This window comes from Nelumbo nucifera, chromosome 6 (assembly GCF_055504915.1).
Source record: "Nelumbo nucifera cultivar China Antique chromosome 6, China Antique-T2T, whole genome shotgun sequence".
NCBI lineage: Eukaryota > Viridiplantae > Streptophyta > Magnoliopsida > Proteales > Nelumbonaceae > Nelumbo > Nelumbo nucifera.
In genome coordinates, this window is record NC_142654.1 from 52,975,784 (window position 1) to 52,999,938 (window position 24,155).

At 34.9% G+C, this 24,155-nt stretch overlaps 2 protein-coding genes, 1 long non-coding RNA gene and 2 pseudogenes across 3 annotated transcripts; 4 read left to right on the forward strand and 1 right to left on the reverse strand.

Moving 5' to 3' along the window:
• Positions 1-633: 633 nt before the first annotated feature.
• LOC104589687 (auxin-responsive protein SAUR21-like) lies at positions 634-1,548 on the forward strand. The gene has a single exon (XM_010248089.3). The coding sequence runs from the start codon at positions 844-846 to the stop codon at positions 1,147-1,149; it is 306 nt and encodes a 101-aa protein (XP_010246391.1). The 5' UTR covers positions 634-843; the 3' UTR covers positions 1,150-1,548.
• Positions 1,549-7,496: 5,948 nt separating this feature from the next.
• On the forward strand, positions 7,497-8,990 carry LOC148791058 (uncharacterized). The gene is made up of 2 exons (XR_016077715.1): positions 7,497-7,769; positions 7,961-8,990. It is a non-coding gene; the product is annotated as an uncharacterized LOC148791058 (long non-coding RNA).
• Positions 8,991-10,446: 1,456 nt separating this feature from the next.
• LOC109114161 (auxin-responsive protein SAUR23 pseudogene) lies at positions 10,447-10,899 on the reverse strand (annotated as a pseudogene).
• A 154-nt stretch (positions 10,900-11,053) lies between these two features.
• Positions 11,054-12,163, forward strand: LOC104589688 (auxin-responsive protein SAUR21 pseudogene; annotated as a pseudogene).
• A 5,965-nt stretch (positions 12,164-18,128) lies between these two features.
• On the forward strand, positions 18,129-18,748 carry LOC104589689 (auxin-responsive protein SAUR21-like). Its single transcript, XM_010248091.3, has one exon. The coding sequence runs from the start codon at positions 18,428-18,430 to the stop codon at positions 18,734-18,736; it is 309 nt and encodes a 102-aa protein (XP_010246393.2). The 5' UTR covers positions 18,129-18,427; the 3' UTR covers positions 18,737-18,748.
• The last annotated feature ends 5,407 nt before the right edge of the window (positions 18,749-24,155 follow it).

The following is a 24,155-nucleotide window of genomic DNA, read 5'->3' on the forward strand; positions in this document are numbered from 1 at the left end:
TGTGTTTTCTGACAGTTGCTTAAACCTCTCCTACTTGCTTAACCAAAATTGCATATGATTGCTCTCCATTATAATACTGAGGTCCCGTTTGATTTACGAGAATAAGGGTCTGGAATTGGAATCAGAATGGGTTATTCCAATTCTAACAATTTGGTTGGGTGGAATTGGAATCTCATTCCCATTCTTATTGTAGTAGCATTCTTCCATTTGAATAATGGCCATTCCATGCTTCTCACTTCGATTTTGAGGTGCATGATCATGAAGATCTGTTATATATATGTGTCAGCTCATTGTATTTGACTCATAAGCAAGAGACAACGCATGTGAAGGGCTGAGAGTAAATGGAACACAAACAAGTTTTTTGGTAAGCTAAGGCCTCTCAACAGCTAGTTGTCCATTAGGGGTTACAATGTCACGGGTTCTCAATGGAATGGACAGGCGATATACAATCAGTTGTCCACTCTTCATGTCTACTCAAGTGGGTTTAGTGGGACATGAAACATTGGTAACTTTAGGCCACAGTGTATTCACTCTCAACAAATTTTAGGAAATGGGTTAAAAGGCAAAATCATGTGATTTCACATGTAAGATGTCCCTTAGAAGGCCTAATATGAATAATTGTGGGCTCTCCAGCTACTCTTTTGCGAATGGCCTTCTGATCACACCATTTCCTAGGTCTACCCATCTCTATATATATATATATGTCTGCATATGCTGAGGGAAAGTGAATCTTTCATTTTCTAATTCCAATCTATTAGTGTTGACGCTCTCTGTGTTTTCTAATACCAACTTCCGAGATCAATATCTTGTCAATCTTTCTTTTGCCAAATAACCTTGAAAGCCATGGGTTTCCGCTTGCCTCGTTTGCTTCCCACAAAGGAGATTCTTCGTCGCTCTCTTTCAGGAGGGAGGAACCAATCGCTTTGTTCAACAACAGCCAATGTTCCCAAGGGTCATTTGGCGGTTTATGTAGGAGAAGCAGAAAAGAGGAGGTTTGTTATTCCAGTATCCTACTTGAATCATCCCTCATTCCAAGATTTGTTAGGTCAAGCGGAGGAAGAGTTTGGGTTTGATCATCCAATGGGTGGCTTAACGATTCCTTGCAAAGAAGACACTTTCATCCACCTTTTGAATGGTATGGATTGTTAGAGGAGTAACACAAGATCTTCAGAGAAGCCAGTGGTGGAGAAACGAATCAATGCATAGAATTTCCTTTGGTTGTCAATCCATGCCACAAGCTCCGTAGGCTCATAAGCTCAAAGGGCTACAGCTTTGGATCCAAAAGAATGATTCTTCGCTTAAAGCTAATGGAGGATGGACCAGCATTAAATCTAAATTCTCCAATTTTGTAGCTTCTGGTGAAAAGAAAAGACATTGCAATTGAAGTTGAGGAGGGGATTGAGATTGAAACCAATGTCCCTATTTTTCCAAAGAATATTGTTGAAATTTCAACATTGTAAATTTACACTGTATAGCACCAAGGAGAATTTCTCCCAATGGAAATTGGAAATACCATTCAATAGCAAATCGTCTTCAATTTTCCATCTATTATTAGTTCTAAATCTGTATTTTTTTTTTAATTTATTGGCTTTTTCACCTATGGCTGATTATAGAGCATTGATACTATTGATCCACAAATAGCTCTGGGACCGAATCTAGTTGTACCCAAACACCATCACATGGGTTTGCTGCCCTTCACATTGTGTCGGTGAATGGATAGAAAGAGAAAGTAAAACTGTTGCATTAAACCAACACATTTTGTGATTAATGAAGTTGTAGGTCCCTCCATTCACCCAATTGTCAAGTGACCTAACAACACGTGTGAATCAATTCATCCCTCTTTAATTATAATACTAGCGATCACTCATGCAGGGGCTACTATTTAAAAATGTATTGTTCAAGGGAAATGGAAAAAATAATTTTCTCTTCTTTCTAATAATTATTGACCTTCAAACTTATTCATTTTAATATAAGTTGCATATTAGGAGAAGTACATGTATTAACTGCTCAACATGAGAACAAACTAATGGTAGTTCAGTTGTTACATTTTCCAGCTAGTTGTAGTGGAGACTTAGGATCAAACCCGGCCTATTGTCACTAGGGTCGGGGCTTAAGGGTTTGGGCCGGGAAATGGCTACTCCCAATTGTGCGTCTTATAAAGTCAAGAAATTATGAAATCAATAACCAAATTTAGAAGAAATGACATTTTCAAAATTCAACTAACGAATATAACCAAAGACTTACATTAAGTGTTGTTTTACTGCATTTTACTATTAAACCAGAACAATCCATGAAACAAATCTATATTAACTTTATCTATAATATCTATAAAACTGTAAACAAGTGTCTTGGCTTTCGGAATTTTCATTAGACCAAAAATATCCCATTTGTAAACTTTGAATAGGAAAAACATAAATGGCAAATATGTCTTTCTACATCTTCATTTAATGTTTATTTTACAAAAGAGACAAAAGTAACTTCTATTATCTTAGAAAGTACCTAATGGTGAAAATGTCGTTTACATTTGGAGAATGATCACTACCAGATGATGCGACTATAAAGTATAAATGGTTGGTCGGGTACAAAACTACATTCACAACAGTACCATCAACATGGAAGAAGAAAGGGAGTTGATATTCACAGTTTCCTGCGTATAGCATTACACGTCTAAGTTAGCATCATCTTGTAAATTATAATACTTAAAATTTATATATTTGCACATGATATAAATATTAAAATTTTTATATATTTTTATACATTATTAACTTATATTTTAATTTACATTAATAAGTAATAACAAAATATTTATTATTTACAAAAAATAAAAACATTATAAACAAAGTATTGAAGAATATAATATTAAATTGAATCTATCAATACCACTAATCTATATTTATTTCAACAAAAATGTTTTTATTTCATAAAATTTGTTGAAATAAAAATATTCATAATGGAATAACTATTTTAGTAATTAAAAACTATGAATTTGTATATCATATGTATCTTAAAAATTTTAACAAATTTGTTATACTCTAAGTTAATATTATATTTTTATAAATTATTAATTGGTATTTTAATTTTAGTTTATTTTTTGTTATTTTTAAAAAATTAAAATAGTAAAATAAAACAATAATTGATATAATAATTAAAATATAATAGGTGTATATGTTTAGTATTTTGGACTTTTGATTGATCCATTATAAATATAATTATATGATATCTTCACATCTTGGTATATTAATTGTAATATATTTCTTCATATATATATATATATATATATATATATATATATATATATCAGTAAAATTTAGATTTTCAATGTATTTATATATTATTTTTTGATTATTTTGATCTAAAATGTAGTGTTATATATGTATTTATAAAATTTATATGTCTTTTCCTAGTGTATTCATACGTTTCCATATTTTTTGTCAATATTCATGCATTTCCAAAGTGTATCCATATCCAAGTTATCCTATACAATACTATTCCTCTTACCATTTTTTTCCATGCTTTATTGGTATGTTTTCATGCATTTTTTACAATTTTTCTGTATTTCTTTTGCATTTCTCTACAAACAATTATGCATTAATTTGCATTTTCTACAAATTTGTTGAACTTTCTATAATATTTTGGTATTTTTCTACATTTGTTTTGCAATTTTGTGGTATTTTCTGCATTTTCTGAAATTTTTTGGTATTCTTTGCATTTTCTACAATTTTTGGTGTTTTTTGCATAATTTTTGCAATTTTTCCAGTGTTTTCATGCATTTCTTGTAATTTCTGGTATTTTTTGTACTTTTCTGAAATTTTTTGGTATTTGTCTGCATTTTTTGCAATTATTTTGTTACTTTCTGCATTTTTCTACTTAATTTCTATATTTTTATAATTTTCTGGTATTTTCTATATTTTTCTGAATTTTCTACAATTATTTGGTATTTTTTGCATTTTCTATATTTTTTTAGCTATTTTCTGCATATTTATCTACAATTTTTGCATTTTTGAGTATATGGGTTAACTTGACTCATTTCTGTCACGTGGCAGTTTTGAGAGAGATGATTCTCTCAAAAATGTTTTTTCAGATATACGGGTTGACCCAACTCATTTCTGTCACGTGGCAGTCTTAAAAGAGATGATTCTCTAAAAAAATGTTACTTTTGTTCAGGTATACAGATTGCCCCAACCCATTTCTGCCACATGGTAGCATTGAGAGGGATGTTCCTCTAAAAAATTGTTATTTCCAGGTATACAAGGTCGACCCAACCCGTTTCTGTCACATAACAACCTTGAAAGAGACGCTCCTCTTAAAATTTGTTATTTTTTGGTATTTGGGCCATCCCAACCCATTTCCATATTTATAGGTGAGGGTAGGTAGGTCAGTATTGGTGAGGATGGGTAAGGGTTAGATGGATGGGTCAAGTGGGTCAATATGGGTGGGTCAGGGTTAGGATCGGTTATGATCCTTTAATAAAGATTGATGATGGGTCATGGTGTGTTAGTGGGTCAATGAGTTCAACACTTACCAACCCAAGCCACCCATTTGCCACCCCTACCTAGAAAAAAAATTTACTTATTATTAATATGAAAAATTCCAATATTTTTCCATAGGATAATAATGCTGTTTTCAATAAAAAAGTAGCTTAGTTGGATTAGAATTATTTTATTTAGGAATTTTCAACATATTAGAAACCAATTCAGTTATTAATTTATTTACTTATTTATTGTAGAAACTATGGCAATAGAAACTAAAAATTCAATTTACTTCAAAAATATCTTCAATGAATTGAGCTTGGAGGATTTTGGTGGTCATGAACCATGATGGTTACAGAATATATGTGTCCCCAACCTTGATTAAAAGACAATTATAGTATATTGTTTCCAATTGAGACATAGTGTAGAACTTGAAAGTTTGTGAGAACCATGGTCAGTATGTCCTTCCTTCCAATGCATCACAGATTAAACCCATACCCAACATTGTCAATGGACTCTTCATTAGTAGAAACATTGAGATGTACCTACTCTTCCTTATTTTATTTAATTCTATACATATTTTGTTTTGAATCTCTCTCTAACTCCTTTTAATTCTTTCTCTTTCTATTCTTCTACATGTTGTATATGATTTCTTTGAGTGAATTCTCTAGGCATAGATATAGTGAATATATAATTTGAGGTGTTTTGGGCTACAAAGTGGGAATCAAGGTTTTTCAATTCACACAAAAGCTCTTAGAGGGAGATTGGCCACATTTTTAGAGAAGTTGAATCCACCCATTTTCTTTGGTTAAAACATTTGCAATTAGTTTGGAAGATTTATTTTGGAAAGTTTGATAGGATGAAAAGAAAAGTCACATTGTGAACTAGAATCAAATCTTTTCACTACCAGAACTCGGGGAAGATTTTACAAATTAAATGATTAAATGATTATGTGACAACCGAAAACTTCAAGACCCTAGACCTAGTTATGAGAATAAAATGATTAGGACAAAATCCTTGAATGGGCGGGTCAAAAAAAAATTCAGAACTCTGCCATATATAATCTTATGTTATGGTAAATGGTTTAAATAGGATGTAAGGTTTTGGCAACTTCAGCCAGGCTGTTGGGTACATGCATAGTAGTAGCGTGCATGCATGGTTTAATTCTCTAGTGATGATTAGGGGTGGATTTGAGCTGAGTTGAGCCGAATAGTATGAGCCTCGAGCTCATCTCGCCAAGGTAGTACAAGGCTCGAGCTCGAGCTCGAGTTCGAGCTTGGTTTGAGCTAGAACTTTGAGCTTAATTTGAGAAAAAAATGTTTAATAAAAATAAAAAATTATATATAAAAAATATTTTTTATTTGATATTTAAAAAAATTATGAATTATAATAATTAAGAATTATAATATTTTTATTATATATATTATTTTCTATAATTTTATTATATATATATATATATATATATATATATTCGAGCTCAGCTCATGAGCCTCACAAGATGAGCTCTATTAGGCTCGAGCACGACTTATTTATTAATCGAACCTATAAATTGGGCTCAAGCTCAGTTGAAACCGAGTCGAGCCAAGTTTTTCATAAGCCGAGCTCGAGTTGCTCGTGAAGAGCTTGTCTCTTGGCCACCCATAATGATGACTATAAATACATATAACTGAAAATTATCAACTAATTTTTCAATTAGAAAATTTAGGTGGTGTTCAGTAGTGTGTTCATCTAGTGGATCCATTTCGGTCCACGCCACGGGGTGAATTCATCATTCTATTGCTTTTGGATGGGACTGGTCCACAATACATCGTGGACCATCCCCATCCATAGCCCAAAATCTCAGCCACACTTATATCTCATGGATGTGGCCGGTCCACAACATTTACACATTGTATTTTGATACAATAAATCTATTCTACATACTTTTCTTTCTTTTTAAATTTTAAATTTTTAATATTTTATCAATAAAATAATATTTTTAATGTTAATTCTAGCACAAGCCCAATGGTGCTCCTTTTTCACTCTTTTCTTAATTCATTTAAATATTATTATTTTAAAGTTTTATCAACAATATAATATTTTTTAATATTTAATTTTTTTAATTTTAATTATTTTACTATCATATTTATTAAAATTAATATTTATTGATTAATATTAATTTATCAATGCCTTTTTCAATATATTTATCATATAAAATGCAAAAATTAGACATTTATGATCAACTGGTCCACACCACACCTACAGAACGCCACTGTAAGTGTGGAGTTGATGCAGTACAGGAGAAGGCCGATAAATTTTATGCAAGTTGGGACCATTCCAAGACACATAAGAAGCAGAAATGACGCCACCGACCCAACTTAGTAAATATTTACCGAGATAACATCATCATAAGAATACCGACCCAGCTTAGCAAATATTTACCGAGATAGCATCATCATAGGAATTCTATCTTAGTACATTTTTACCAAGCTGGCGCCATTTCAGAGTTTCCATCTTAGTTCGTTTTTACCAAGATAACATTATTTCGAATTTATATTCAATTAGTACTTTCCTTTTGAAGGATTTTAGTAGGATTCTAGTTTGAAGTGTTTTATTATATTAGAATTTCTATTTTGGAGTGTTTTCTCAGATTATGATTTTGTTTTTAAGGAGTTTTAAGTAGGATTTTATTATGGAGTGTTTTCAAATTAAGAATATGAGTCATAAGGGTGTATACCTATATAAAGAGTAGATAGGGGAAGGCTAAGACAGTTCTCTTGTTATCACTTTTCTCTTAATTATTATTTAGTGAAGAATTCTTCTTCCTAAAATTCAACTTCTATTATTCTTTTTGAAACTTCTCTCACGTGTTTCGTTTCCATTCTTTGTCAGGACTGGTCCAATCCACATATTTTGTCTACAGTTTAAAACAGCTATGGATTGTAGTGTGGTGTGGATTAGTCCCTGCCACAAGATGTGGTGTAAATTAATCCACACCAACCAATTTCTTATCCACACTAGAGAACACCCCCTTAGTAAAACCAAAAACTGATAATCAATATGTATATACAAAAACGATGGTACTGCCTCAAGTTGTATATGAATTATGATGGGAGCGGGATTGGAAACCCTCGAGTAAATGGAATAGATGGAGCTAGCATTCCCAGAGCTCAACAATGTGACATTAGGCATAGTGGAAGAAGTCCATTCTTCTCTAGATGATTTCGAACTACGGATTTCTTGAACATTTAAACTCCAGTTATTACTGGAAGTGATTCATCATTCATCGCTGTTGGTTGAGATGGTGGCTGGGTGGAATCGGTAATGATTTTAATTAAGCATATCTACAAAGAATTGAATTTGTTTTAGATGGGATTGCAAGGTTTCGTTTGTTTGCTGTATAAATTTAAATTTACACTGAGGATTATTACATCGATGGGTTCACGAGAGTGTAAAATGGGAATCGGATGTTTGTCCGGTGTAACACTATATTCGTTTGATAAATCATTCAGGTAAAAGTCCACTGCAACCTGTCGGCGAAGAAACAGAGCACCACGAGCGGTGGTGAAGACACATGTCTGGTAAGAAACTTGTGCTCTGTACATGGTGTGACTCAATCCCTCAAACCAAACTGAGGAAGAATTGGTGACGAGGGTTGCCAGGGCTGCAGCAAAGTTGATGAACGCGCACCATCTTCCACCATCTGAGGAAGTTGATGAACGCGCACCATCTGCCAGGGTTGCCAGGGCTGCAGCAAACTGTACAACGCGCACTCGAATGGTAAGGCTTGTTTTGGGGCCTCCGGGGACTGCAATTTGATAGCTCTCCACCATCTTCCACCATGCCGACACATGTGGCTCCACGTCTGTTGTCTTTGTTTAGTGAGCGGATGAATTTGCGGATGGCTGATTCCTGGACGAGGCCGACGGTGCCATACCATATCGCGGAAATTTTCATGTCGCCGTTGAGGACAGGACCGCCGTGGTATTCAAGGACTGGTTTGTGGTTCGCCGCGTCGTGTGAGGAAGCTGGTATAGGAAGGAGAAACAGAACAACAGCCAAAGTTGAAAGGAAGACAAACATGTCGGAAGACGCTATTTTCAATTAACCACCACTGTCAGAGGAAGATGATGAACAGATAACCACTGCTGTCGCCGCCTCTCTATTCTCATAGATTGTCAACCTTGCCCCGGCTGATCGGTTCTTGCCCCGGCAACTACTGCTGTCGCTGACGATTAACCATTGCTATCTTTTCGTCGGAGGAAGAGAGAAGGAGAAGAGAGAGAGCGAGCGAGCGCGAGAGTGAAGGAGAAGAAGAAGAGAGGAGAAGAGAGAGAAAGAGCGAGCGGTGTAATACATCATAATCTCGGTGTATTTATTAATTACATCGATTATTGATGTATTTAAACGGCAAAATGTAATTTTACATTGATTATCAATTATCGATGTATTTTAAATCGATGTAAAATTATATGTTTACCAAATACCTGAATCGATTGCAAACGCAGTCTTAAGAGATTATCAATTATATGTTTATCAAAATGTAATTTTGCACCTCTAGCAAACGCAGTCTTAAGAGATCTTAAATCACAAAAAATGGTCTAATCCTAACATGTTCATAGGCCAAATATGGGTGGGTTCAAGCTGGGCTTTGTCTTTGTATTAACAGGCCCAAGCATGAAACCAGCTCAACCATTGGGCGAGGTCTTGAGCCTGAACAAACCCGAAGCCCACGCAGAAATTTGGCACAAAGGTTTTTTTCTTTTTTTATTCAATAAAAAACTGTTTCATTTATATTAAAAGACCTTAAAACCCATAATGAATGAAAGATCTTATATGAATTAAAAAAAGAACAGAAATAAAGAAAAAACATATAATATAAATATATATATTATTTATTATATATTTTTTATATAATATATTATCCTGTTGTACTCAACCTCGAGGTTAGGCACTTTTAAGAAAGCCCGAATCCAGCCCAAAAAAACAGTTGGGCCTCTCTTGTGTTTTTTGACAGTTGCTTAAACCTCTCCTACACTATGACAGTTGCTTAACCAAAATTGCGTATGATTGCACTTTTTTATAATACTGAGCCCGGTTGGTTTGCGGGAATAAGGGTCTGGAATTGGAATCAGAATGGGCTATTCCGAATCCAACAGTTTGATTGGGTGGAACCAGAATCCCATTCCTATTATTGCTGGAATAGCATTCCCCATTTGAGGGATGGGGAATGAAATTCTATTCCTATTGATTCCAATTCTACTTTCCATTCTTATATAAACCAAATAAACTATGAAAATAGATCATTCCAATTCTGATTCTGATTCCAACTGTGAACCAAATAGACCATGAATATCTATAGTTATACCTTTAATTTCTGGGTTATAGCAAATGTCAACAATACATTGTATGTGTAGGACCATTGATGGCATTCCATTCATCCATAGTAGGCTCTTTGATAGCTGGCAAGACTATTACAACCATTTAGAAAGTTAGGTAGGTTGGGTTTAAGTTGCAACTTTGAAAAATAGAACTTTACAGAATTTCAAGGTTATTATGGCAGAAATGCATAACTGCACAATTGTGTTCAAAATTCAAAATTCCTTGATGACATTTAGTTTTGTTTTTCCATGCAAGTAGGTTTTGAATTTTGTTCAAGCGTACCTCGGGCCTTGCATGTGTAGCGACAGTTATTTTGTTTCTAATGCGAGTCGCGACTGCCATTAAAAATACTTTTAGTGGTATTTTTTTTTTTACTAACAGCCACAAAAACTGCTGTTAGAGCATCTAGCGATACTTTTTAACTATCGGTAAAACTTCTAACACCAGTTTTGGAGACTTTTAATGGCAGTCAAAATCATTTTTTTCTATAGTGTGTGTAGTATAATTTACTTTTACAACAATTTGATACTTAATTGTCAAGGCTTAATTCAAGGGGATGTTAAAAATTTGGTACTGATAACAAGATATTTCTTTTTCCTCTTCCATGACTCTCTTCCACAAGAGAGCTATTTACAAAAAAATGGCTATTCCTTTGCTATACAAAATTTTGAACGGGTCGGGGCCAAACAATTTCTTGGTCAGAAAAATCTTTGTTGCTAATACTCATAAGCCATTCAACCGAGATGTGAGTTTAATGAAGGCATCCTCTTTGCATGGTACGGTGAGAGCACCCATTGGATGATTGAAGCCAAATTCTTCTTCAGCCCGACTTAACAAACGAAGGATGGTTCAAATATGATATTGGAACAACAAACCGCTTCTTCTGGGTCACTCCAACATAAACAGCCAAATGGCCTTTTGGGACATCTGTGGCTGCTGCTGATGAAGTTGATTGATTTGTGGTATGAAAAGAGCGTCGAAGTATTATTTTGGCATGAACCAATCTAGGCAAGCGTCGAAGTATTATTTTGTCCCCTTTTTCGGTTTTGAGGTGCAATTTGATTATCATCAAGACTATTACATGTGTCAGCTCATTGTATTTGACTCATAAGCAAGAGGCAACACGCAAGAAATGGATATATAGGCGATATACAATCAATCAGTTGTTCACTCTTCATGTCTACTCAAGTGGGTTCAGTGGGGCATGAAACGATGTAATATTGGTACGTTTAGGCCATAGTGCATTCACTCTCAACAAATTTGGGGAAATGAGTTAAAAGGCAAAATCATGTGATTTCACATGTAGGATGTCCCTTAGAAGGCCTAATATGAATAAATGTGGCCTCTCCTGCTAGCCACTCTTTTGCGAATGCTTTTCTCTCTCTCTCTCTATATATATACACATGCTGAGGAAAGTGCATCTTTCATTTTCTACTTCCAATAAATCTATCAGTGTTGACGCTCTCTGTGTTTTCTAATACCAACTGCCGAGATCAATATCTTGTGAATCTTTCTTAACCATGGGCTTCCGCTTGCCTCGTTTGCTTCACACAAAGGAGATTCTTCGCCGCTCTCTTTCAGGAGGGAGGAACCAATCGCTTTGGTCAACAACAGTCAATGTTCCCAAGGGTCATTTGGCCGTTTATGTAGGAGAAGCAGAAAAGAGGAGGTTTGTTATTCCAGTATCCTATTTGAATCATCCTTCATTCCAAGAATTGTTAGGTCAGGTCGAGGAAGAGTTTGGGTTTGATCATCCAATGGGTGGCCTAACGATTCCTTGCAAAGAAGACACTTTCATTCACCTTTTGAATGGATTGTTAGAGGAGTAACACAAGATCTTCAGAAAAGCCAGTGGTAGAGAAATGAACCAATGCATAGAATTTTCTTCGGTTGTCAATCTATGCCACAAGCTCCGTAGGCTCATAAGCTCAAAGGGCTGCAGCTTTGGATCCAAAAGAATGATTCTTCACTCAAAGCTAATAGAGGATGGGCCAGCATTAAATCCAAACTCTTCAATTTTGTAGCTTCTGGTGAAATGAAAAAACATTGTAATTGAAGTTGAGGAGGGGATTGAGATTGAAACCAATGTCCCTATTTTTTCAAAGTATATTGTTGACATTTCAACATTGTAAATTTACATTCTCTATAGCACCAGGGAGAATTTATCCCAACGGAAATTGAAAATACCATTCAATAGCAAATTTTCTTTTTCCATCTGTTATTAGGTCTAAATCTATATTTTTATTTTAACTATTGGGTTCATAGATAATGGCTATGGGACCAAATCTAGTTTGTAGAAAACATCATCACATGGGTCATGGGTCTGCTGCCCTTCAAATTGCGTTGGTGAATAGTTAAGAGGACAAAGTAAAGCTGTTGTATTAATCCGTGATGAGAAATGCCGTTAAACAGGCCCAAAGAGCATATGAACCAACACATTTTGTGATTCATGAAGTTGTTTAAGTGTCATGTGAATTAGTTTGTCTCTTTTTAATTATATTACTAGCGGTGACCCCATGCAATGCACGGGATACTATTTAAAAATGTATTGTTCAAGGGAAAAATAGTGAAAAAAAAATAGTATTATTTTCTTTCTGTATTCATTGAGCATCGAATTTATTCGTTTTTATATAACTTATATATTAGGAGAAGTACATATATTAACTGCTTAGCATGAGAATCAAGTGATGGTGGCTTAGTGAGCTAGTTATAGTGGAGACTTGGGATCAAAAACTTATTGCCACCAAGGTTGGGGGTTATGGGTTTGGGGGAATGGCTACTCCCCATTTGTGTAGCTTTATAAAGTCAAAAGGAAAATGTGCTTAGCATGAGATCAACTACCAAGTTTAAAAGAAAAAAGAAAACAATTTCAAAATTTAACTAATGAAGATAACTAAAGACACACATTAACTGCTTTCTTAGTACATTTTATTATTGAACCAAAAAATCCATGAAACAAATTTACATTAAATCTATATATATTATCTATAAAAGTGAAAATAAGTCTTAGCTTTTGGATTTTTCATTAGACATAAAATATCCCATTTGTAAACTTTGAATTGGAAAAGCATAAATGACAAATATGTCTTTTTACATCTTCATTTATTGTTTATTTGTCAAAAGCCACAAAAGTACTTGTTGTTATGTTCATTAATTGTAAAATGGATCGAATTCGAATCGGATCTAGCAATATGTTAATTCAAATCCGATTAAAAAATTCGATATTCGAATTCGATTCGATATCCGACCGATATCAAAATTAATATTCGAATTCAAATCCAATTAAATATTTGAATATTCGATTCGATTCAAATTTGACTAATTAATTATTTTAGGTAATTAATAAATATATAAAATAAATATTTTATTTATATAAAGTATATAAATTATTTATATAATTTAATTATTATATATAAATTATATAAAACATTTAAAATTTTATATATTATATATAAGAATTAAATAATCGGTCGAATTTAGATATTTATCCAATCGAATCAGGCCATATCCGAATTCAAATCCGATTAACTATTTGGTATGAATAGGATATCCGAGTTCGACCGATTAAATATTCAAATTATCCGAATTCGATTCGATTATATCAAATCTCAAATTCGAAATCACGTTGGCACCGATTAAATATTTTACATTCTCTTTTAGTGCTTATTTGGAGAAAAACTGATGAGAGTAGAATTTATCATATTTTTATCCCCAATTATTCTGTCTTTTATACTGAATTAGCACCTAATTGGACTCATATTTCTGTTCAGAGCATGAAACAAAGCATCAGGAGCAAAGAAAGACAAATCAGATGATTTTTCATAGTTTTGGCACCGTTCAGTAATCTGAGCTTAACTCACGTATCCGACCTCCGATTGGGCTAATTCAAGACCCACTGGAAAGACAAGAGAAAAAGCCACAACTTTTATGTTTTAGGCTTTCACAGATTCGGTCTGCATCAAAGTCAAATTCGGACCCAAAGTCGCGAAAAATTCATAGGAAGGCCCAATCCGCAGCTGAAGCCCAACTTGCAGAAAAGCCTGGCTGAAGCCCAACTGGCAGAAAAGCCTGGCTGAAGCCCAATTCGCAGAGGAGGTCTAATACGAATCCAAGAACAAGAAACTGAAAAAAGTCCTTCCAGATCTAAATTCTTGATGTAATCTTAGAGAGATAAAATGATTGAGTTCATTAGATAAAGAGATAAGATTAGAATTAGGATAGGACTTTCTATTCTTGTAAAGATCAACTTCAAGAGAAAGTAGGAAACCACCCCCTCCCCTTTAAGCTATATAAAGGAGGGGCGGATCATCTTTAGGCATCACTCAATCACTCGCTTCTTGATTTGAATCAAGAAGGAAAGAAGCAATCAGCCAAGAATTTCCAAGAATTCAAGGAACGTGGAGGAGGAGATCAATAATTCAAGAATCCCCAAGAACAAGGTGGCAGCAAGAAGAGGAGATCTCAGCACCATGGGCGAATTCAAGAGTTCTTCCATCATGAACTGATTTGTTTCTTGCTAGGACTATGGAAAGCTTAACCATGTTAATGAATATATTTTTATCTTCTTGATTTTTCCAAGATTGTGATTTCCATATAGTCTATGAATTATTTGCTTAATGCAATTAGGAGTGGCCATCTCTTAATTGATTCGGTGTATATGAATGAATCAGGAGAGGAATTTATATACTCGACCACATAATTCATGGTGTGAATTGAATGGTATATAGGGATATATACACATGATTCATCTGAATATTTGAGTTTTTCTTGCACTTAATGCATTTCTATTATTGAGAACTCTAGTCGAGGGATCGAGGGGTTACTTGATAGAAATATGTTTAATATATCTTAGGAAAGAATATTAAATAAAATTGGAAAAAACTTCAGCTTATGGGAATAACAGTTAATCTTGGTTAATCGAACCCATCGATATTTATTACATTAGTTAGGTGGACCAAAGGTCCTAGCGATTTCATCATTTGCATATTCGATTAGTGATCTCCCTTGCTTTTATTTTCTTTGCTCCAGTTTTATTATCAGTAGTTCTTGCTCAATTCCAAATTTTGATTGTCCAAATAATTAGGGAAAACTGTGATTCTAATACTTATTTTGTTAAATCCCCGTGGGAACGATATTATTATATTACTTGATAACTAGTACACTTGCTAGGGTTATATATTTATAGCTATCAAGTTTTTGGCGCCGTTGCCGGGCATTTAATCCTAAAAGAATATTAGAATTTGTTAACCTTGATTAATTTGGACCTTTTATTTCAGTTTTTATTTTCTTTTTATTTCTGTTATTATTTTTATTTTTGTTTATTTGTTCGAATTCTTGCTGGTTCAGATTTATTAGTGCATGACACACACTAGAAGAAAAGGACTAGCAAGATTCGATCCTAAAATAGAAAGAACCCTTCTTTATTTAAAGAGATGCTTAGGGAGTATCCTCACCATGGAATATCAGTTTGGTATCAAAATCAGACCTTTTATAATGTTATTACCCCCCCTAATCAATCTATTATTGATGCAGCCGTAGGTGGCACTATCATGAGAAGAACACCAGAGGAAGCCTATGACCTAATAGAGGAGATGGTGTCAAACAGCTACCAATGGAGCAATGATCGAACCAATCAGAGGGGAGTACACCACATTGATTCCTTTGCATCCCTATCTGCACAAATTGCCAACCTATATAAGAGACTGGATAATTTTAGTATTGCAACCATGAATACACCATCTAGCATCTCATGCGATTTATGTGGTCAAATAGGACATACTAATTCTGATTGTCAATTAAATAGTCATTTTATTTCTCATTAATTTTTTATGTATTTGTACTATACATATTTACATTTGTACTCTTTCCAAACTAAGCCTTAGCAAAATTTCATTTTTTTTTCTTCTAAAGGTTTAAAAGCATTAACTCTTATGACACTTTGAAGAACTAAATGTAAGCACCTAGTTCTAGTTCTAGTAGGTCTTCATGACACTTCTCTCTTTTAATTTCTACTGCAAGTAGGTTCTTCGTTTTACTTGACAAATAATTGGTTGCATTGCAATGATGGCTTACAAATTATAGAATTATGTTTTTTTTACAGAATAATAACTACAAATTGACAAGGTTTTTTTAGTTAATGTTGCAATTTGTTTGTATTATGAATTGTTTGAGTGGTGAATTCATAAAAGCAGTTCATGGAATTCTAATTTTTTTCTTGTTATATTTTTATAGGTTGAACGGAAGAAGCAACTTTAGATGCTTAGATGGAGACATATTGGATCAGATTTTCAAATGTTAATTGTAGTTTAATCTCTTCAAGCAGATTGAATTTATAATGTATTTTGAACCTATGGATGTGTGCAAATTGTACTTGAGATGTAACTCTTTTACTTTTTATTATTAGAAATTTGCATGCAAGTTTTATGTAATATATGAATGGACATGTTTCTACTATATATAATAAATGATTTAGGCTTTTGTATTTAAAATTTTGAACAAATATATAATATTTCTTGAAAGCATAAATCTATAGTAGCAATCATAATTGCCACTATAGGTCTCAAAAAAATACCACCATAAGTTTGCAACAATGGTTGGGATATAGTTATAGCAACAGTTTTATGATCTATACCGCCACTATATCCTAGATTTTGCTACAAATGCCTTCAAAATCCATAGCTAAAGGTTAATATGGCTATAACATTTAGCTACGAATACTACAGAAACCGTAGCTCAAGGTATTTTTTTGCTTTACTTCTATTGTGGTATAGCTACGAACACCTTCAAAATCCATAGCTAAAGGTTATCATTTTATAGAACATCTAGTCATGGACAACATAGAAACCGTAGCTATAGGTGGTTTTAGCTACAATTTTTTTCCATAGCTATAGGTGTTAATAATTGTGATCTTGGATTTTAGCTATGGACAATAACCGTAGCTAAAGGAAAGTTTTAGCTAAGGACCTTACCATCTGTAGTTAAAACCTATAGCCACGCGAACATCATCTACAGTTTTCTATCCTAAGCAAGACTGTAGCTATAGACCTATAGCTACGGTTTCTTAGACATGTAGCTACAAATAATTGGAATGAATCCAATCTGCAAAATTTTCTCAGCAACCAAATACTAGGAAGCAGAGATTTGGTAGGATAATTGGTCTCAACAACTAAATATACGTGATAGAACCATCTCATCACATCCAATCCCATCTCATCTCATCCTTTCTCAGCAACCAAATGAACCATTAGGCTTTTATATAAGGCTGTAATCAAATCTGACTCAGATTGGATTTGGATTTAATCCAACTCCATTTTAATTTTTTAAACTACTAGAAAATTAAAAATTTAATTACTTTTCAATTTTTATATATAATGAATTAATGTAAATATAACATACTTAATTTATTATATACATAAATTCATATATAATATAACATATAGAATATATTTTCACAATTTAAATATAATTATATAAAATTTATATATTAAATCAATAAATATTATAGTATAATTAGATTTAGATGGGCCAATAAACAGCCAAATGGCCTTTTGGGACATCTGTGGCTGCTGCTGATGAAGTTTATTGATTTGTGGTATGAAAAGAACGTCGAAGAATAAGAGGTTTAGTGGCATGAAAAAAAAACATATCAAAGAACAAGGATTGATAGAGAAGGAAGAGAATTCTGTGAAATTGTGAGTGAAGACTTAAAACAGAGGAGGGACATGGCTCATGGCGTTATGGTTTCACATGGCTTTGCTGTCCCAGTCAATTATCAGAAACTGTAGACTGGTTGTCGTCCTGTGGCATTCTTTCTTAGGGCCCAGACTAGCTATTTGTCGATCAAACTTCAAAGGCAAGGTTTTCTGTGTACGACTATTAGATCTTTCTATAATCTATCACTCGGGATTTCTTACTCACTTTTCCTATCCACTCTCTACCTGCTGTGAATTAGAGCCACACATCTCTATTATGAATTGAGGATTTGTGGTTGCAATTCACAGCAGATAGAGAGTGAGTAGGAAATCTGGCATATGGTCCCCTTTTTCAGTTTTGAGGTGCAATTTAGTTATCATGAAGGAAGCAACTCATGTGAAGGGATTGGAGTAAATGAAACACAAACAAGTTTTTTGGCCTCCGCCTTTCTATTGTGTGTCAAAAACTGTGGGTGTTTTGCTTCCAACTTATAATGATAAATCCGCAATAAACCAGGAAAGCACTATTTTCATTGGGGTGCCACGGATTTTAAATGGAAAGGATTGGTGATATACAATTAGTTGTCCACTCTTCATGGCTGCTCATGTGGGTTCAATGGGGCATGTACTAAAGGCAGAGTGTCCCACAGAAGGCCTAATATGAAAAAATGTGGGCTCTCCTGCTAGCCACTCTTTTGAGAATGGCCTTCAGACCACACCATTTCCTTGGTCGTCTACCCCTCTCTCTCTCTATATATATTCGTGTACACATGCTAAGGGAAAGTGCAACTTTCTTTTCCAACTTCCAATAGATCTATTAGTGTTGATGCTCTCTGTGTTTTCTAATACCAACTTCCGAGATCAATATCTTCTGAATCCTTCTTTTGCCAAGTAACCTTGAAAACCATGGGTTTCCGCTTACCTGGTTTGCTTCACACAAAGGAGATTCTCCGCCGCTCTCTTTCAGGAGGGAGGAACCAATCGCTTTGGTCAACAACAGCCAATGTTCCCAAGGGTCATTTGGCAGTTTATGTAGGAGAAGCAGAAAAGAGGAGGTTTGTTATTCCAGTATCCTACTTGAATCATCCTTCATTCCAAGAATTGTTAGGTCAGGCCGAGGAAGAGTTTGGGTTTGATCATCCGATGGGTGGCCTAACGATTCCTTGCAAAGAAGACACTTTCATCCACCTTTTGAATGGATTGTTAGAGGAGTAACACAAGATCGTCTTCAGAAAGGCCAGACGTTGAAAAAGGAATCAATGCATAGAACCTTCTTTGGTTGTCATTCTATATGCCACAAGCCCACGAGGGAGCCCATAAGCTCAAAGGGCTGCTGCAGCTTTGGATCCAAAAGAAAGATTTTTCACTCTTCGATCAAAGTTAATGGAGGATGGACCAGCATTAAATCCAAACTCTCCAATTTTGTAGCTTCTGGTGAAACGGAAGACATTCCATTTGAAGTTGAGGGGGGGAACCAGTCTCCCTATTTTAGCAAAGTATATTGTTGACATTCAAACATTGTAAATTTACAGGGAGAATTTCTCCCAACGGAAATTGAAAATACCATTTCAATTATTGGCTTTTGTTCACCTTTGTCTGGATTTGCAGCTTCTTGTCTTGTAGCTTATAGAGCATTGATATTGTTGGACCACATTGGATATGGGCCCATATCAGGTAAAGGCCCATAACCATGGAACCCGGCCGGTTGTAGTTAGTCTGTACACAAACACCACCACATGGGTCTGCTGCCCTTCACAGCACGGCACGGTCAAGAAGATAAAGTAAAGCTATTGCATTAATACTTGATGAGAAATGTCAGTTAACAGATCCTAAGAAAACATGAACCAACACATCTTGTGATTCATGAAGTTGTGGGTCTCTCCATTCATCCAATTGTCAAGTTCAAGACCTCACCACATTTGTCAATCAGTCCAATGTATTAAACAGTTGCATAAACCAATTTAGTATAAATAATTTAAACCTTTAAATAGAAAATTTATATATTGTGTATGTATACATGCAGTCTATGAGAAGATTTAACTGAGGCTGCATTTGATTGTAGTGCAAATCTGAAAATTTTATGATCAGTTTAGTTTTGCATCTCTTGTTCTGTAATTATTATTTACACTTTTACCTTATATAAAATTTGTATCTTTTGTTATTAGCAATGTAAATTTTGTCTCATTTCTTTCAAAAACCGTTGCACCACCTTCTTCCTACCTTAATTTTCTCTCATATAAAGTGAGGAGGACCATATTATCTTACTTCTTACTCCACTACAAAACAAATAACCCTTTATCTTCTTCATTCTCTTGTTAGTCTTGTGTATAAGGTAGGACACATACCACTTTACATCTTAATTTACTTTACACAAACAAATAAAGCAAGGTCAAATCTAGCCAAAATTTAGACTTAACCAATTTGCACACTGCAATTAGGGGTAGATATTAACTGAGCTCTTCACCAGCAATTTTGAGCTCAATTTGTGAAAATTATTTCATTTCATTTCAATTTAATCCATCTTTTAAATTAAGCTCAAACCCAATATATAGACTTATTTGTTAATTGTGCCAAATACGAACTCAATCATGGCTTGTGAAGTTTGAGAGTTTAACCGAACTTATATATACAAGATCAGGCTGAGCCAATATTTGACATCTAAGCTTTTGAGTCAAGTTGAATTCAAATTCACATTTTTAATTCGAATCGAGCTCAAACCTCATATTTTTCTATCAAATTGAAATCTAATAGGCATTCAGCTTGGCTGGAGTCTACGCCTGTGTGGGGCGCCCCCTTTATGGGGCACTGATGTGAATTCGTGAGAGAGTGGAACTCACCCTAATCAAACTATAATAAAAATTTAATAGCAATTAATGATGCTTATCATTCATGCTAAGCTTAATTAATAGCTTAATTTGAATCTGGAATCAACATAGAGGATTAACCTAGATGGAGTTACATAACTAGTTAACTACTGAGACTCTCTTCACAACCCCTGTATATCGATGGTACGTAATATCCTTATTTCGCTTCAGAGTATGTTTTCTCCATTCTCCTTTTTTTTTTTTATATACATTTTACTTTGTACATCTTCTCTTGATGTGATTATTATGAGTGATATAAATGACATTAGTTGGAATTGTGAAGTGAGATCCCGCAAAATCAAATTTAAAAATGTAAAATTGGAATTAATTAAACCATTGAAAAGAAGAAAAGAAGTAAGAGAAATTAGAATTAGATTATTCCTGTAGAATTCAAATCATTGATGAGAAGAAAATTTTGTATTGAAAATTGTTCATATATAGAGGAAGAAATCTCCTTTTTTTTCTTCCTTAACTCTCTTCTACAAGAAAAAAAAAAATCTATTTACATGTAATTGGCCATTTCTTGGCCAGACTTCAGTTTTAGCTATTTTCCTTGGTCCTTAATTGTCAAGAACCGTTCAAACAGGATGTGAGACGAATGAAGGGATGAACCGTCATTCTCTTGAATGAAGGGATGAACCGTCATTTCATGCATCAATGTTCGCCCATGAATTAGTATCATTTTCGAATTGGCACCTACTTTGATAGTACTTTGAGCTTATAAATTCTGATTCTGGGTTGAACCGTCATTCTCTCTAATTTTTATATGGATATATATAGTCCCTTTTTTAATTTTGATCAGGTACAAATTGGTTATCATAGAGGAATTCACAGCAGCACCCCACAAATATTTTCCATGATAAATATGAAAGATGTTCCCAATGCACACTGAAATGTGCATGTGGGACACTAATGTGATGTCATTATGAAGACTATATGTCTATATGTATCAGTTCATTGTATTTGAGAGTCATAAGCAGGAGCAGCCCATGTGAAGGGATGAAAGTGAATGAACACAAACAAGTTTTTTTGGTCTCTGCCTTTCTATTGTGTGTCAAAAACAGCAGGTGGTTTGCTCTCAACTTATATGAATGCAAGAAACCATGAATGCACTATTTGGAAATACAACTGATTGAAGATATACAATCAGTTGTCTACTCAAGTGGGTTCAGTGGGGGCATGAAATGATGAATTGGTAAGTTAAAGCCACAGTGTATTCACTCTCAACAAATCTCTGGAAACGAGTTAAAAGGCAAAATCATGTGGTTTCACATGTAGCATGTCCCCCAGAAAGGCCTAATATGAATAATGTGGGCTCTCCTACTTGCCCACACCATTTCCTTGGTCTACCTTTCTCTCTATATATAAGTATACACAAGCTAAGGGAAAGTGCATCTTTCTTTCCGAGATCAATATCTTGTGAATCCTTCTTTCAACAAGTAACCTTGAAAATCATGGGTTTCCGCTTGCCTGGTTTGCTTCACACAAAGGAGATTCTTCGCCGCTCTCTTTCAGGAGGGATGAACCAATCGCTTTGGTCAACAACGGCCAATGTTCCCAAGGGTCATTTGGCAGTTTATGTAGGAGAAGCAGAAAAGAGGAGGTTTGTTATTCCAGTATCCTACTTGAATCATCCCTCATTCCAAGAATTGTTAGGTCAGGCCGAGGAAGAATTCGGGTTTGATCATCCAATGGGTGGCCTAACGATTCCTTGCAAGGAAGACACTTTCATCCATCTTTTGAATGCCTTGTTAGAAGAGTAACACAACATCTTCAGAAAGGTTAGCCATGGAAAAATGAATCAATGCATAGAAGCTCCTTCGGTTGTCATTCTATGCCACAAGCCAACGAACGACGAGCCAGCCCATAAGATCAAAGGGCTCTGCAGCTTCGGATCCAAAAGAAAGATTCTTCAATCAAAACTAATGGGGGATGGGCCAGCATTAAATCCAAACTCTCCAATTTTGTAGCTTTTTGTGAAACGAAAGGCATTGCATTTGAAGTTGAGGAGGGGGATTGAGATTAAAATCAGTCTCCCTATTTTTCCAAAGTATATTGTTGGCATTCCAACATTGTAAATTTACATTCTGTATACGAGCAAGGAGAATTTCTCCCAACGGAAATTGGAAATACCATTCAATAGCAAGTCTTCCATTTCCATTTGTTATTAGATCTAAATCTGTATTTTCTTTTTAATTATTGCCATGGTTCACCTATGGTTGGATTTGCAGCTTCTTATCTTGTAGATTATAGCACATTGATAATGTTGCCCCACAACGACTATGGGCCCAAATCTGGTAAAGGCCCATCACCATGGGATCCGGTTGCAGCTAGTCTATACACAAACACCACCACATGGGTCTCCTGCCCTTCACAGTTCACATTGTGTCGGTGAATGGCTGTTGCATTAATCCTTGATGAGAAATGCCCGTAAACAGACCGAAAGTAGGGGTGGCAATTGGGTGGGTTGGGTTGGGTTTGGTTTGGGTTGAGTTTCAATCCAACCCATCTAATCCATCAACCCATTAATGACCCAATTATATAAAATTAAATGGGGTGGGTTCAACCCAAACTCGCTTTAACCCAATCCAATCCGCCCAAACCCATTAATCTTATATTTATGGACTTAAAAAACAAACTCTCTCTTTTATTAAATAAGTTAGTTGTAGCTTGGTGGTTACTATAGTTATTATTTACATAAGTGGTGAAGGTTCAAATCACATTACTTGCATGTTATTTTTACACAAGCAGCGAAGCCATTTCACTATGTTCAAATTCTGGATTTGACTGAACCACTTAGGTTCAAACCGGTCAGACCAACTTAAACCACTTAGGTTCAATGGTAGTTGAACCGTTTAGATCTGGATCAGTCTAGTCGGACCGGACCATATAAGGTTTGTGGACGAATTCGGGACCGGACCGGCTGACCGGAACTACGCCAATGTAACTAAATCGGGTAGGTACGGATTCGGGTCGGTTCGTGTGGATGTTGGTCAGATGGACAGTCCAGATCAGGCAAACAATGTGGAGGTCGAATCATCCTGCCCAAAACCTTTTCAGATTTGGGTCGACCCGGATCAACTTGTACCGAGTCGAGTCGAAATGTGTGAATATTGATTGGACCGATGGCCCAAATAGGATAGAGCAAGCAGCACCGAACCATCCCATCCGGGTCTATTTTGGATTCGGGTCAACCCAGATTAGTATATGTTGGATCGGGTCAGACAACATTGAACTGGTCCGGGTCGAGTCAAATTAATTTGGATTTATGTTGGGTGAAGTGTATTGATTCAAGACAATACTAAGTTTAGTCAATAATTAATACATTAATTATAAATTATTTATTTTAAAAAAAATCCTAAGGAATTAATACTTATATCTATAATGGTTAACCAAATGGTTATCCACAACCCAACCCAACCCAACTTATTGGGTTGGGTGATGGGTTGATCACACAACCCGCCAAGTAAATGGGCGGGTTGGGTGGGTAAGATCCTGGGTGGGTTGGGTGGGTTCAGCGGGTTGGGTTAAAAATTGCCACCCCTAACCGAAAGAGCTTAGGAACCAACACCTTTTGTGAGTCATGAAGTTGTAGGGTTATCAAAGATATGTCTAATGAGATTCCAAAACCTTTCTTTTTCTAACAAGGTGTTAGGATCCCCTATACATGCAATTGTTAACCTTGAGGCCCTATTCTCTTTTCAGTAAGTTACTTTCCCATGTTATTTTTTTCCCAAGTAAATTAGACAATGACCATTTTAGCCATAAAA